The following is a 16,064-nucleotide window of genomic DNA, read 5'->3' on the forward strand; positions in this document are numbered from 1 at the left end:
TGTGTGTGTGTGTGTGTGTGTGTGTGTGTGTGTGTGTGTGTGTGTGTGTGTGTGTGTGTGTGTGTGTGTGTGTGTGTGTGTGTGTGTGTGTGTGTGTGTGTGTTCAGGGGCAGCCAACCAGGGATTTCCCACCACAGGAACAAAACCTGCAGCTTCCTCCTCCTGCATGACTGCTCCTCAATGACCCCCACGCCCCCTCTTCTTCTTCATCACTCCTCCTCCTCCTCCAGGAGGAGCTGCTCCTCTCCTGCTGTGTCAGTTTGTCTTTAAACCTCTCGCTCGTTACAGAGACAGGAGCAGGAACAAACCCTGACTTCCTTTGAAAAGATACAAACTCAGTAAAGAGAGAGTGACTGCCACTAGCCTTTTTACAGATATGCACTAAAAGCGTTGTTTGCGATGAATAATAATCACAATACTTGACTTATTCTAGGAAGAATTGGGTACGGTGACGGTTGACTCATTTTATAAAAAACAATAATAACTAGAATGACTAATTGTACAAAAATAAGAAGTTAAAGTAAGAATTTGCAATACAAATATTTTAAAACAGTCAAATAAAGATATTTTAACAAACGAAATAATGTCTCTGTAAATAAACCACATTTTCATGAACCAATGTTGTGCATTGTGAGAAAAATCTGAGCTGAATTGAAAATACCATGCTTAATTTTTCGGGCAAAATATTCCTTGGAGCAACATTGGCTTAAGTATGCAGATAAAAACTCTCCAAAGTCTCCAAATGTTCACTACAAACACAATAAAATAAAACATCCGTCATGGAGGTGATACCTGAATGTATTTTCTGATCTGATTCTTTAGCCTTAAACTACATTAAAGCGTGTTGATCAATGAAGAAATATGTCCTCCTGCCTACTTTAGTCACTAGAAAACAAGAAAAAAAGCACACGTGTTTCATATTGAACGCCCACCCAGCCGTGAAGATTTGTACGGATCTCTGATGCCAAATACACACCGAAGCCCCAGAGAATGATGGGATACGTGACTTAGAAACGTGCTTTGAAAAGAAGGGAGAATGAAGGAGAGGTTGAATGATTTCACCGTGTCTTCCTCCGCTGAGACACATGTGATGTTTTAAGCAGATGTTTAACCAGGGAGACTTTACATCGTCCTAAATCATCCCTGCTCTCTGCAGCCAAACCTGATTTATGAAACATGCAGGGTCAGCTTCTGGGTTTTACTGAGTTTCCACACACCAGAAAAACACACAGAAAAGAGAGTGTGCAGTACGAAGATCAGTGATGCATCACCTGTGTTAAGATTAAAAGGAAGATCAATACAGCCCTATACATATGAAGTTAAAGAGGCCTTTTTAGCTTTTGGGGGTTTTTCCTTTCCGGAAATCTGTTATATGTTTTTGTGTGCATGTAAATGGTCTGCAAAGGCTCAAATCCCTGTGTTCCCTCCAGAGGGAGTTTCTCTCCCACACACTCCCCCCACCTCTGCCTTAGAACCCATTTACACGGGAGCGTAAACGGACCGAATTCGTTATCAAAAAAGTAGTCCGTTAACACGCATTCGGCTCATTTAACGTGTCCGTTCACACGAGACATCTGGAGAGAGACGCTGTAGTACATATGCCGGGCCTGTAAGTGGCGCTTTACTTCTGCCACAAAATACACCAAAAGCAGCGAAGAAGACCCCCGAGCATGGTTGCCCTTCTATTTATGCCCCGCGGTAGATTTAGCAACATGTAATTCTCCATGTCCACTTGTTGCTGATGGTTGTGGTAGAGGAGCTGTAGATTTTGCACTAACATGTGTAGCATGGTCAGTAGCAGTAGCTACTGACAGTAGCTGCTGACCATGGTACAGCAGTAGTGTTAATTTCGTCAGCTATTTTTTAATTTAGTTTTAGTCTTAGTCCTGTGTTAAATTTCCTTTTTAGTTTTAGTCCTATTTAGTCACCTTCATCCTGTTTTTATTTAGTCAAGTTTTAGTCGACTAAAACTCTGAGCATTTTAGTCTTATTTTAGTCAAAGAAAACTAATTATTTTAGTCTACTTTTTGTCAATGAAAACTGTTGAGTCTTTTTTAGTCATCAGATTATATAGAACATTTCAGTCAAACTTTGTCATTTTAGTCAAACGTATTTCACAATAAGATTATATCTTGTCCTTATTTGATGAAAAACACAGGTTGAATGATTAAGAAGCTTGGTTTGTGGTGTTTTTACCTGTGTTGTGGCCACATTGCTTCCCTTCTGATAAAACAATGCATTTGCTTTTTTTCTCCGCCTCATTGTAGCGAAAATGGGCCCAAATATCACATTGTTTCTTTCTCCCAAGGTGGCTTTAGACTTTTTCTTTGTCAGTCATTTTGACGGACAGGATTGTAACATTTCCATCATAATCCATTATTATCCGTCGAGTGCACAATTTATCACTCACTCGCGCTGACGGGGGGGTATTCGGTTAACGCGAGTGCGACCACTGCTCCCAAGCCCTGTTATTGCCATTTTATTTTCTGTTAAATAAGGTTAGTTAGACCATGAGTTAGACCCGAGTCTTCCTGACAGTTCACAGTGTGCCGCTGCCCGGTGTAATTCAAATGTACCGCCGCCGACACACACAGCTGCTGCCCTGCCAGTGCCGCAGCACCGGAAATGGAACTGCTGGGAGAAAAACAGACTATCAGAGATGTAACGTTATCTTTGATAATATTTCGTCTGCTCATTTTTCGTCAACGAAAGTAAAGAGAGATTTTGGCATAGTTTTTATTTAGTAAACTACATTTTCGTCTCGTCACTTTTCGTCAACGATATTGCATGATGATTTCGTTACAGTTATTGTTTACTGCCGTCGGTGCCGTCTCGTCATCGTCTCGTTTTCGTCATGGAAAAAAAGGTCGTTGACGAACATATTTCGTCATAGTTTTAGTCAACGAAATGAACACTATACAGCAGTGAGCAGCAGAGGCGGGGCTATGGCTTCATCGTTATCAGGAAATGATCGTATAGGGCGTACACATTGAGCCGTTTGGCCCCCAGAGCGTTCCGGTTGCAGATCTATCCACCTTGGGACCCATTATCGGTTGCGGGGTCCGTTTCCGCGGTTCCGTTACGGCCTCGTGTGAACGAACGGGCTATACGCGAGAGAAAAGTAGCAGATACAACCCGTTTCGTTCTCGTGTAAACACCGCCTCAAACACCTCCATTGGACTCCTTTGTTTACTCCAGGTTCATAGTGACATCACTACATAACACTTGCACTAGTATTGGCTAGTGCTTCAACACATTGTACGTGATAGGCTAAGGGGCGGGACATCTGTAAAGGTTGACTGATCACAACAGAGTCAGCCTTTACATCGAGGAGGGAATTACATTACATGACATGTTACTTGTTAGACGCTTTTATCCAAAGCGACTTACATACTCAATACTGTGAGCAATTTGGGGTGAAGTGTCTTGCCCAGGGACACAACGACATGTTGACTGCAGTGGGGTTTGAACTAGGGATGCTCCGATCCATCGGCCGCCGATCGATATTGGCCGATACTCACTCTCTGCCGATCCATCGGTGCCCTCTAAAAAGGCAGATCGCGAGAGCCGATCGTATGACGTAAAATGATGACCTAAAATACATGACACGTTTCTCTGTGCGCGGCAAAACAAGCTCGCCAAAATGGCTGCACCAGTCTGGCAGTATTTTAAGGTGTCCGAAAATGACAATAAAATTGCGGTATGCAACGTGTGTGAAGCAGAAATCCTGCAGCTCCGCCCCCGCTGTGACGGACCGGTGAGCGGAGCAACACACACACTAAGAGTTACACCTAACACACTTAGCTATTTTATCTACCTCTGGAACAAGCTAAACTAGTTATAAATATATTTATTCTTCACTGTCGGGTCACTCATTACTGGATCAGTGAGCTGCATGAGATACTGACAGGAGAGAAAGGGGGGGGGGGGAAGGGAGAGAGAGAGAGAGAGAGAGAGAGAGAGAGGGAGAGGGAGAGAAGAGGAAGGAGAGGGAGGGAGAGGAGAGAAGAGGGGAGAGAGGAGAGGGGAGAGAGATGTAGCTCACTATCTTGCGAGTCGGAGGGGCTGGGAGGGGGTGTTTCGGGGAGGGGTTGGGGGTTGTTCTCTCGTTTTTGGGAGCTGAGATCTTAGTCTCGTGTGCTTCTCGCTCTCGAAGCGCAGGAGAAAAGAGAGCACTTCAGCTCATTTCTCCCGTGCTATTATCCAAAGTTAATGTAAACTTGAATAATGTACTTCATTTGAATGTAATAATTATGTTGGTTGTGGACGCGCCAGTGAATGAGCCCCATTAACTGAGTTTTAAACATCACTTTAAATGGAAAATCCCCATAGGCCCCGCCCACTCGATCGGCCCCAACATTGGCGATCGGAGCATCCCTAGTTTGAACCTGTGCTCCCCTGATCCGAACACCAGCGCACTATCCCACTGCGCCGCAGCCTCCCTATGGGAATGGTTAAGTTTTATCAGAAGTTCTATATTTATCCTGAGGATGTGTAGAATTTCTTAATAGTTCCTCAAATTAAGAAAGAAGTAAAGATTTAAATGAACATGAGTAAAATGGTGCACTTTGTACTGCATTATACAGTATGGAAACAAAGATTATGAATTGCTTTGGGATTAAAGACAATGTAATCTACTCTGTCTATATACTCAGGACCCTTTCCAAAGGTAGCTGACATGTAAAACTAGCAGAGTATTTAACACACACACACACACACACACACACACACACACACACACACACACACACACACACACACACACACACACACACACACACACACACACACACACACACACACACACACACACACACACACACACACACACACACACACACACACACACACACACACACACACACACACACACACACACACACACACACACACACAGCTCTAATAACCTCACACCTGTAGAATAGCAGGTCCTCACACCCACATCCTGCAGCCTTTGATGTGTGTGTGTGTTTCTGAAAGGAGAAGGGAAGCAGGAGCGAGAGGGGGGGGGTGTGTGTGTGTGTGTGTGTGTGTGTGTGTGTGTGTGTGTGTGGGGTTGCAGGAAGGAATGTTTCAGCAGAGTAAACAGTGTGAAGCTTCCTGTAGAAAACACTTCAAAGCCAGAGAGAGGAAACCAGGATAATACACACACACACACACACACACACACAGGAATACACACACAAGGCATCAAAGGTAGGTAGGAGTCATCTATCAACACAGGAAAATTAAAACGTGTAGAGCTAGCTCACACACACACACACACACACACACACACACTTTCCACAAAAGAAACATGAAGAAGGAAATCACATCACTCACTTTTTAAACATCTCAAAAATTGTCAAATAACTTTCTAAAAGCTTTGTCTTTTTAACGATGCTTCAATGTAGACACGAAAACTTAATTCGTTAAATTAATATGTAATCAACAACTGCCAACTATTCAGATTTTCTAACAGAAATGAGCTTGATTTTTTAATAATGATGGACATTAAAAAGGAAAACGTGGATGTGAAATACATACAATTATGAACTAAACTTTAAGAAGTTATTGTAAAACACAATAAACTAAACGCTTTCATTTTAAGTTGTGAGTTTAGTGTTTTTGACACTAAGAAACACTGATGCATGAATCAATATCAATAATCCACAGCTCCTCTCTGCTCCAGAGCAGTAAACCTAGGGGAAACACTGCACACACATTTTCAAAAAAGGTTTTGGGTCAGTTAAGAATGAAAGGTTTTCTTCCTTGGAATATGATGTCTTCTTTCTTACTCAAATGAATAGCTAACATCTGCAGTGTTACAGATATACTAAATCAAATGTTGGGTTACTTTTTTTTTACCTCAATAATGTTAAGAACGAAATCGTCATCATCCAGAGCAAGGAAATCCTGATTGTTCTGTTGTATGTATGAGTAAACAGCATCTGGGAGTTTACCTTTTTAAGTTTAAAAGTACATTATTGATTGGTCAATAAAGCTTGAAAGTAATTTACAGATCATTTATAACTGAAAAAATACTTAATATTGTCAAACGTCTTAAAACGACACAGGGGACATAACCTGAGAGCAATAACATTTAATAATTATTGTAAGATAATATCAATAGATGTTGTTATTAAGAAAAAGGTATAAAACAAATTGGTTTGCATGAGAGTAAAGATTGAAAGACAAGTTCTGAGGTATCTTAAGACATTTTTGATACCAGAAATTAGGTTTTTTGGTTACTGAAATCTGATTAAAACGTAACTAATGGCACTTTTTTGAACACCCTGAATATTTTTCACACAGTGCTGCACACATTAGACCCCTGTAGTAATGCTAAAAAGTGGTTCATTATTCATGAGCAGAAACAAAGCTGCAGCGGAGCAGGGTGGAGGAGGGGCATCACTTCACAGATTCCTGTTTTCCACATCAAATGTTCTTAACAGATCACACAAAAGGCAGGAAATCAGCATTTTACTACCTGGTATTCCCCTTAACCACAACACTCAAATGCAAAGAAGGGTGGAAGCCCTGTGTTTTATCCCTCTGAAATATCTACTCCGCACCAAGTAGAAGCTTTTTACTCTCATTTCTGCTGTAAAGGGGACCTATCATGCTAAATGCACTTTTTGATGTCTTTTATACATAAATATGTGTCCCTGGTGTGTCAGGGAACTCACGCAGCTTCAGAAAATAAAACCTTCTCTCTTTTCCTCCTTACCCAAATCTCTAAAAACGGGGGTACAACAGAGCGGATCCAGATTTGCGTCCGATATGACGTAATATCTGAAATGTAGACCCACGGCCCTATCAGAAACGTTGCTATCAGAAAAAATGCCCGACTGTTTTGGACGTAATATGGTCGGTGTTCACATTAGCATCGCTAACACTCAGAGCTAACCTGTACTGGAGAGCATGTGTGTGAAGAAGCAGGAAGTAAAAAGGAACTCACCTATAACCGGCAAGAGAGAGAAAGCCTTTGAGCTCCATACTGTTTCAGAAATAATCCTTGATAATCCATGATATGGCATTTCATCACGGCAGTATTTAGTTTAGACAGTAGCTGCCGGGTTCCGCATGAGCTCAGACCCCTCCTTTTTTATTTTTTATCAATTTTTTTTTTTTTTAAAGCTTTATACCCAAAATCAGCACTTTTGAAACAGGAAGTGAAATAGAGGGATATGAGGCATGGCTAGAATGGGTGATCTGTTTGGTATTTTGAGCAAAACACTTCATAGACATGTTTTTTATATATTTTTATATATCTGAGACCTATGCTATTGCTTTAAAAAAGCATGATAGGTGCACTTTAAACATTGATTCTCTCGGTCTGTTAAGCCTGCAAAAGAAAACCTTTAGATTGGTGGATTTAGGGTTACATGTGCTCTTTGGTAAATTGTATGCAGAATGTAAGTAAATGTATGCAATTACACCAATAGTATAATATCCTACCGACAATAAACTTAAAATAGAAAAATGCTTTAAAAGAAGGAAACCTCCTCCAATATGCATTTTCTTCAAATGAGTTTGGTTTAAAGCAGACAGCACAGGTCTTACAATCTACTTTATTTATTGTAAGTAAATAGAAAGTAGGCTAAAACGTTTAGTTATTAGAGTTTTAACAATTCACTCAAATTGTCTGCTCCCAAATCCAATAAAAGTACATAAACATGAGCTTTGGGAGTCACTCTCCAGTACTCAAACACAAACCATAGTCTAAAGTTTACCATAGTCGCATTGTTGTCTTTTTGGAATTGAATGGTGATAACCAGATATAAAATGTTGATTTCTTTGGATTTAAATCCTCTATAGTAGACTACATTTGTGCCGAATTAAACAGGACACCAGTGTTATTCAGAAACAGTTCATCGTGTTTTTGTTTTGTCTGCATATTTACAGTATAGCAAATTATCCTAAAATTGGCGCTTTTTAAAGTTGGAGTTTGGTTAGGTTCCGTAAAAATGGTCCGAAACGGAGCTGCGACAGGTAAAGGTAACTCAACCTGTCTTAAAAAACACTGCGCATAAAAGACTGTTTGAACAAAGCTGTATTCACACTTAAGTTAATGTCATCTGCTTATTAAGATAGCAAACGTGTCTTTACTTCTACATAAATGTGACAGAAAACACAACGAAACATCTGCGAAAAGTGAACTTTTTTGGACACTTGAGACGACGCAGCAACAGCAGCTTTAATTATAATGCGGTTAAACAAACAGGTAAAGGTATATTTTGTAAGTGTTTACCTTGTAGCCGCATCGCTCCTGGTTTGCTCTTCTGCTGCCGGAGGTCGTAGATCCACAAGAGACATTTAAAAACAAAAATAAACCCGAGAGAGTGATGAAGAAACTCCGAGGGGCCGCCATTCCTCCCTCAAGTCTGAACAACTCTGAGAGAGAGGAGAGAGAAGGAGGTGTGTTTGGGTGTGCGTGCGTGTGCGTATGCGTGTGTGTGTGTGTGGGGGGGGGGGGGGGGGGAGTGTGTGGGGGGGGGGGGGGTGTGGGGGTTGTGGGTGTGCGTATGTTCACTACTTTTGTGAGAACCAGCTTTAGTTTTACCCTGCAGGTGAAAGTAACTTAGAACAATTACTCAAGCCTATTTCCTAATTGAAGTTCCTGTATCCTACTTCACTTGAATATATTAGTAAGAACAAATAATTTAAAAAAAGAACTGCACTTTAAAAATACTCGTATGAGAGTTCTGCATTTATAAATGTTTCTTAACTACAAAAGTATATGCATCAAAATATACTAAAAGTATAACAAAAGTAAAATACTCCATATGCAGAATGGCCCATTGTAGATATTGTCATTGGATTATAGTTATTTATCCGTGTTTATCACTCAAAAGTTGCAGTTGGCATATGGAGCTACTTTTAATTTAGGGGGAGTTGATAAAGTTGGATTTAACCGGCTGTTTAAATGTAACGAAGTACATTTACCCTAGTACACTTTACCAATTATGAGGTAGGCCTACTTTGTGTTTGAGAACTTCCGTTTCACAAGCAAATATTGTACTATTCACATCTTTAACCAGTATCAGACACATATCAAAAGCAAACTAACAGATAAGGGAAAGGAAATACACATGCTAGTACATAAAAAAACATTACTTGCATAAAAGTGTGTCTTTAACATAATTCTTGTCAACAAATAGCACGAAGACCTACAACTGTGATATTATGCGAAAGTAGAAGTACAAATGCATTGCTATAATAATTTGTGTTCATCTTTTTTGTTGCATTGTAATGACAAAGTAACAATGTGAGAAATCAGCCATTGGTTTGCAAGATGTAGGACACATTTGGATTCAGCACGTGTATTCCTAGCTGCACTGCTCGCCCTCTTGTGGTAAAAGTTAGTAACAACTCTTCTCTAACTGCTCCCTTTTCCTGCAGACAGAGCAACAAAGGAAATGAATATCCCCCTCAGGACATTTGACAATAAAAACTGACTTTTCTTTTCAATGTTTTTTTATTAAAGAACAGGCACAATAATACAGGGTCACAATTGAGATTTCCATTTTTTAGAACAAACCATCACCAATAGAAACTGATTTAACAGACATGCAGTCTAGAATATGTCTCAAATACTAGTTGTAATACTTATTATTACCGTACCGCACATATGTATGTATACTATCTTGCTAATTAGGACCAGCCTCCTTTTTTTTTTGTAGCACAGTAATGAGTTGACTGACAATTCATTCATTCATTCAAAGAAAATATCAACAATCATCTATCGTTTCCTGTGCAATACATTTTAAATCACATGCTATTTGAATTCTGTCCTTTGTTTTGTGTTTTAACTTATCTCTAATACTTGTGTACTTCCTCTTGTTGTTGCAATGTCCCTCTGCTGCTGAAACACTGAAAATATCCCTTAATGTGGAACTAAAGAAATATTAGAAATATAATATAAGTATGTATCACCTGTTTTGCATCTCTTTTAACTGTGTTGGTTTGAATCATGCACATGAGGGGTTTCCAGAGTGACAGTTCCATCAGTTTCAAACTCTTTGTTGTCATAGTGAAACATTTTGTATGAGTTTTGACATTGTACTTACTATGAGGAAGATACAAATATCCAGACAAACTTTATGAGGACCTACAGAGAGCAACAATGTTTTCCAAAAAAACGAGTACACCAGGACAAGCTTCCAGCGCATTAAACTCTCACAGGAGCCAGGTGGAGAAAAGGATGCACGGCATGACATCTGCAGTCCTGACTGAAATGCGTGAGAAGAGGGAACTTTGTGACCTGGAAATACAAGTGGGTAAAGTCAAGATTGACGCTCATAAGGTCATCCTCTGTAGCTGCAGCTCGTACTTTCGGTGAGTACTTCATCTCAGAAGAGCAAAGGCTGTAAAATCATACACTTTCAGTCTGTGAAAAGATAAAACCCTCAAACTGCTCACACTATTTGTACTACATCTAAAAATCAAAAGGCAACAAAAAGGCAAAACACAAAATGATTTGATTAAAACATGAAATAAAGACACAAGCAGTATAAACATCAAATTAGTACACTATAGGTACAATAAAAAGTAGCACCATAAACACAAGTGAACATATCAAGGTGTTGAAGAAGCAGCCACTAGTAAATAGTACACCTTTGTATCTTATCATGTTCATAATAATTGTATTTTTGTTCTCTATATTACTGATTATTCAATTTAGTACCATTTAAAACTCAAACTGAAACCGTTTTTAAAGAGGAACCTGTCATATTGTCATTGTTCTCTCTTTATTTTTGTTGAAGGTTGTGTTATAATGTACCGACCTATATAGTTGTGTTATAATGTACCGACCTATATAGTTGTGTTTTTGTTTTGTATTATCTCGTGTATTTGTTGTTGAGTTTTATCTGGCTTAAAGGCCCATGGGACCAGCATTGCAAATCAGCCTAAGCTATACATCCTGAGGTGTGGGCCATTGATTTGTGCTCCATTAAGAAATAAACAATCACATAAATGCATTACCTTGCACTTTTTACCGCTTCTTGCACTTAGATGCCAAAGTGCATTTTGTTGTCTCAGTACTACATTGAAAAAACTGAAACATTGACTTTAGTCAAGTTTAACCTAATATTTTGTATTTAAACTTAATAGTGTTGCTTTTAACTAACCTACAGTTATGTGATATCTGTCGACATTATCATACATTTAATTAAAATCAACGTTTGAGTTTTCTCAGTGTAGTATGTGATAACAATACATTTGAAACTAATGTCAGAGAGTCCATTTTGAGCTGTCATCTTTTATGTCCCTGTTTTAATGAGCAGATGTGATTTGCTTTGTTTTGCTTCAACAAAGTGTCTACTCGTCACACTGATTGCACATGGTAAAGAAACTGTGATTACTCCACAAACATATTTTATTTGGAATGATTTAGATGCCTGTGGGGCTAAATCAATTCGCTCTTTCAGAAGATAGAAAAAAGATGAGAAAAAGATGTGAGAAAGAAAAGGAAAAGTAAGCAGTGCCTCCAGATTTATTTTGCTGCTGAAAGGTATTGTCACTATCTCATCGTACGGTGCACGTACAGCTGATCATCATGAGCTGATGATTGGACTTAAAAATTCTTTGTCATAATTTAGCTTTGAAAAATATTTCATTGTCATTAAGCTGATAGTCATCCAAAGGGACTTACACTAAATGCACTCAACCACGAGTACACACACTCCGAATAGAAAGAATCCTGAGATACATTAGCTTCAGATAGGCCATACCCTATTCAAGTGCTATAGAAATGGCAACTTTCATAAGACTTCATAAGCCAAGTTGCAGTAGAAGCGCATGGGTTGATGGTCAATAATCAACTCAGTCATTTATCTATGAAGAGCAGATCTGCGACTGATTTTTCCAAAAGGTCTACTTATTATGAGACTGGTACGTATTGTCCTTTCTAAAACCCTGATCCCCTGATCCCACAGCGCTCTCCTTACCGGACCCTGGGCATCCATCAAAAAGCAGAAGTACACCATCCCCGGGGTGTCGTCTGAGATGATGAGCCTCATCATCAACTATGCCTACACCAACTCTGCTCCTGTGACGGAGGATAACGTGGTGGAGCTTTTGGCAGCTGCAGACCAGCTCTTGGTGACGGGGTTGGTTCAGAGCTGCTGGTTCTTCCTGGAGGACCAGCTGTCCCCGAGGAACTGCATCGGCATCTGGAAGCTGATGAGTGTCTACTACATGCCTGAGCAGAGTACAAAAGTCTTCCACTACATCCTGCACAGCTTTAAGGAGATAGTGTCTGTCTCCCAGGAGTTTGTGAATCTCTCTATTGAGCAGCTGACCACCATTATTGAGAGCGACCACCTCAACGTGAGTGAGGAGTACACGGTGTTTGAGGCGATCCTCAGCTGGATTAACTACCAGCCAGACCAGAGAAATGGTCACATCTCTGAGCTGCTGTCCAAGGTAACTAAACAATAATCTAGATGTATTCAGATTGACACAGCAAGGGTTTAATTTCTTCAAAACCAATTGGGTTTCATTTTTACAAAAACAGCCCACAATTTGGTAAAGGAAAAAAACAAAACAAGGCATTTATTAGAAGCTCCATCTTTCCTGCACTCTATTATTTATTTATTTATGTATTCATCCATTTATTTATTTAATGTTTAAATGTTTTTATTAATTCATTCTTTTATTCTTCTCTCTTGATGTTTTTTGTTTGTTTTCCCCTTAAAACACTCTAGCACCCTCGCTTACACACTCTAATTCGATCAACATAATGCATTAAATACATGCTCTTAAAACAATAAAAACAAATATTAATAAACTTAATATTATAATAAGAAATTCAAAGAATGTTCATTCTCTCTAAATAGTTTGCTTCACAAATATAATACATAATATAATAAAAGATACAAAAAAAAAAAGTATTCAACTATAAAATAAAGAAAACTCCATAACCATTTATTTTTGTAAAAAAAAAGGTTACACTCAAATGTTCTTGTACTCATTATACGTTTCTAAGTGTTGTTCTCTTATGTGTCCAGGTGCGGCTAGGCTTGATGAACGTGTATTACCTCCAAAATGTGATGGACAACGATGTGGTGAGGAACAGCATCAAATGTTTTCCCATCCTCGATGAGGCACTGAAAGTGTCTCTGAATTTTAGTAGATACTCAAAATCCATCTACAAAAATATGCTGAGTCGACCCCGCCTGCCCTCCACCATTTTACTGGTCACCGGAGGCGAAGGAGACGGTGTGCACGCCACCGACCTCGAGGCGTACGATGCCCGCGCTGACTGCTGGGTCACTGTCAGCGCTGGTCAGATCCGTCGTGCTTACCACGGTGCTGCAGTCCTCAACAACGCTGTGTACTTAATCGGAGGCATCTGCACTGAGCTTTACCTGAATACTGTGCAAAAGTTTGACCTTGTGACACGCACGTGGCACCAGGTGGCCCCCTTGAACTCCTGTCGCGGCTACGTCTGTGTTGTCGTGCATAATGAGTGCATTTACGCCATTGGAGGCTACAATGGAGTGACTTGCTTTAACACTGTCGAGTGCTACAAGCCTGAGAATGACCGCTGGACCATGGTGGCACAGATGCACTCAAGGAGGAGTGGGGCCGGCGCCACCACTCTAAATGGCAAGGTGGGTGAAGCAGAAACTAGCAAGGTAGCCTACATTGTCAATTAATCCTGAGGTAGCAAGGTAGCAAGGTAGCCTACATTGTCAATTAATCCTGATAATCAGAATTAATGTGCACATTGTTTTCACTTCATTATTAAGTCTGAAGTAATGTCCATGCTAGCCAAATTATTTATGTTATAAACGTGGGTTGAAATGTGTAGATGTGCCCTGATTAGTAGCCTACGTAGAGATTGATGTAGGAAACTGCGAGAGCGGTTGAATGCTTGTTTAGTTCAATACACTCAAGAGTTGTAAAAAAAGTAGCCTTACTTGGTCTAGTATGACCAGTCGTTAACAAGTTGACTTATGTAAACAGAATTCAGATAGATATTGCTTTATAAAGTCAGTTTGTTGAAACGGTCTGGATACTTGGAGAGTGCAGATCTCCCAGAAGGGCCTCAAATCTTTATAAAAGGGAAACAATATTATTTTGTGTTTTGGTTCCAACCCCAAATTGAGTGGGTTCTTCCTTAGTGCATGCCCCACCCTTTCAACAAGTTTGACCAAAATCAGGCACAGTCGTTTTTTAAAACCCTGATAAACAAACACTCAACCAACCCGTTTTTTCTACAAAGAAAAACATATACCATCCAAATAGAAGTAAACATTCTGCATGCAGTGTAGGCCTTTACTGACCATAGCAATGTAAAACGTATTTTACTTACACGTTCATTTTGACTGTAATTGTAGTGGAATATATATTAAATGTAACATTCTCAAGCCTGTCTGCAGGTGTATGTTTGCGGGGGTTATAACGGGCATCGAAGCCTCTCCACAGCTGAATGCTACGACCCAGATTTCAACCAGTGGACCCTGATCTCTGCCATGAGGACCAGCCGCAGCGGCCTGGGGGTCGCTGCCTACAGAAACCGCATCTATGCAGTAAGTGTGAGGCAGTAATATGCTTTGATTGTTGGAGTGGCACCGTTAGAGATGTGCAAACATTTACCAAAGATTATTTTTGGTGTTGTTGAATTGGTTGGACCAGTAGAACATCGAGTGGTCATAAATCCACTTCTTATTAATGTAAATGTACCATTGAAGGGTAGCACTTTGAATGTGAAGTGTTATGAGATGAGTGGCACCAAAGGCTCAATGTGCATGTCACGTGCTATTACGGAGTGTCACAGAGAAACTGATGCCATGTAAGGCAAAAAATGTGACATTTTGAATATTACATTTTTTATAAATAATCATCAGTTATGTTGGTTTATTGACTGACTTTACTAAAAGGCAGCCTTTAATCGAGGAAAAGACAAACACTTACCATATTATATCCACAATTAAAGACGCCATTAAGTCCCATATCACAATATTGATATACGTCGCATTACTTGTCAGTCCTATGAGCTCCACCAAAACGATACTATCATCACAATATTGATATCATGGATTTTTGTTCAAAAATATTGTGATATTTGAAATATTTCATATTCCCAGCCCTACCTTTCAGTAAGGGTTTGAATGAAAGACTTGTTGATGAAATGATCTAAACACTGACCATTCCACACTCTCTCTTCAAGGTTGGTGGAACAATGAACGTGGATCTCTCCCTGCACACTGTTGAGGCCTACAACCCTGAAACCAACAGTTGGAACTTCACACCATCTATGCTTTATCCCCGCAGCTACTTTGACATTGAGGTGGTGGACGACCAGCTCTTTTTGGTGGGAGGACACAGTGGCTCCTCAACTATGTTGGATGTGAACCGCTATGACGACGAAGCCGGTATGTGGTATTACGTCTCTCTCGTGGAGACGCCCCGCAGCGGCCTGAGCTGCTGTGTTCTGCAAGGACTTAACAGCATGGCGGAGGACTTGTTCCCTCGTGGTCCTCTGACGATCCCTAACTTGGAGGAAATTCCAGGAGCATCCTTCTGAACCTCAGCCATGACATTTAACAAAAATAAAGAAAAATTATCTGCATTACAGTGTTGTTCATGTTGTACATTAGATTTATTATTTGTTTTATACCTATATTTATAATCAGAATCATGTACTACAATATATAACAACAATAATTATATAAATACAGTATATTAAAATACATTTGATAGTGTAGTAATATTGAGGCTGACAATCAAACCAGACCAGTTTGATCAACATTTTATTCACAGATTGGACCCAGAGTGCATCATTTATCTTCCAAATCAAATAATGTTAGCAATTGGTTGTATTGTATATAGCTAAACATTTGTATCAACAAATAAAAGGCTAATAGGCTAGGGTTCAATTAGGCAAATTTGTTTTGATTCACTCATCATTCCGTGACCTCATAATTGTGTTGTTTTTTGTGCTTTTGTCCCTATTATCCAAGTGTGAAAATGTGTAGTTAATAAAAAGTAAATAACTCTGCTTGACATGTATAATAGCAAGTAATACAATCCCACAACAAAAAGTGTGAGGAAAAAAAGGCTTTAGTAAC

General features: G+C 39.6%; 2 protein-coding genes across 4 annotated transcripts in view; one reads left to right on the plus strand and one right to left on the minus strand.

Moving 5' to 3' along the window:
- il17rd (interleukin 17 receptor D) overlaps positions 1 to 8,354 on the minus strand; it is a 46,228-nt gene extending 37,874 nt beyond the window's left edge. The window contains exon 1 of the mRNA XM_034084149.1: positions 8,234 to 8,354. Coding sequence (XP_033940040.1) covers positions 8,234 to 8,353 — 120 coding nt within the window. The 5' untranslated portion in view covers position 8,354. The remainder of the gene's footprint in view (positions 1 to 8,233) is intronic.
- A 1,681-nt stretch (positions 8,355 to 10,035) lies between these two features.
- Positions 10,036 to 15,558, plus strand: LOC117447166 (kelch-like protein 10). 3 transcript variants are annotated; one of them, XM_034083821.2, is made up of 5 exons: positions 10,036 to 10,320; positions 11,922 to 12,411; positions 12,996 to 13,601; positions 14,373 to 14,522; positions 15,164 to 15,558. In XM_034083821.2, exons 1-5 carry the CDS (start codon positions 10,109 to 10,111, stop codon positions 15,518 to 15,520), a joined length of 1,815 nt encoding a protein of 604 aa, XP_033939712.1. In that variant the 5' UTR covers positions 10,036 to 10,108; the 3' UTR covers positions 15,521 to 15,558. The 3 variants fall into 3 exon arrangements, with proteins under 3 accessions (XP_033939712.1, XP_033939713.1, XP_071059430.1); XM_034083822.2 differs by having other exon boundaries at positions 15,268 to 15,348; XM_071203329.1 differs by having other exon boundaries at positions 10,167 to 10,258.
- The last annotated feature ends 506 nt before the right edge of the window (positions 15,559 to 16,064 follow it).

This window comes from Pseudochaenichthys georgianus, chromosome 5 (genome assembly GCF_902827115.2).
Source record: "Pseudochaenichthys georgianus chromosome 5, fPseGeo1.2, whole genome shotgun sequence".
Lineage (NCBI taxonomy): Eukaryota > Metazoa > Chordata > Actinopteri > Perciformes > Channichthyidae > Pseudochaenichthys > Pseudochaenichthys georgianus.

Bases quoted from the DNA above. Each gene is read 5' to 3' on its own strand.
- LOC117447166 (XM_034083821.2), top strand. From the start codon at position 10,109: ATGTTTTCCAAAAAAACGAGTACACCAGGACAAGCTTCCAGCGCATTA. The intron at 12,412-12,995 runs GTAACTAAACAA...TTATGTGTCCAG, and splicing joins TCTCTGAGCTGCTGTCCAAG to GTGCGGCTAGGCTTGATGAA. The intron at 13,602-14,372 runs GTGGGTGAAGCA...GCCTGTCTGCAG, and splicing joins CCACCACTCTAAATGGCAAG to GTGTATGTTTGCGGGGGTTA.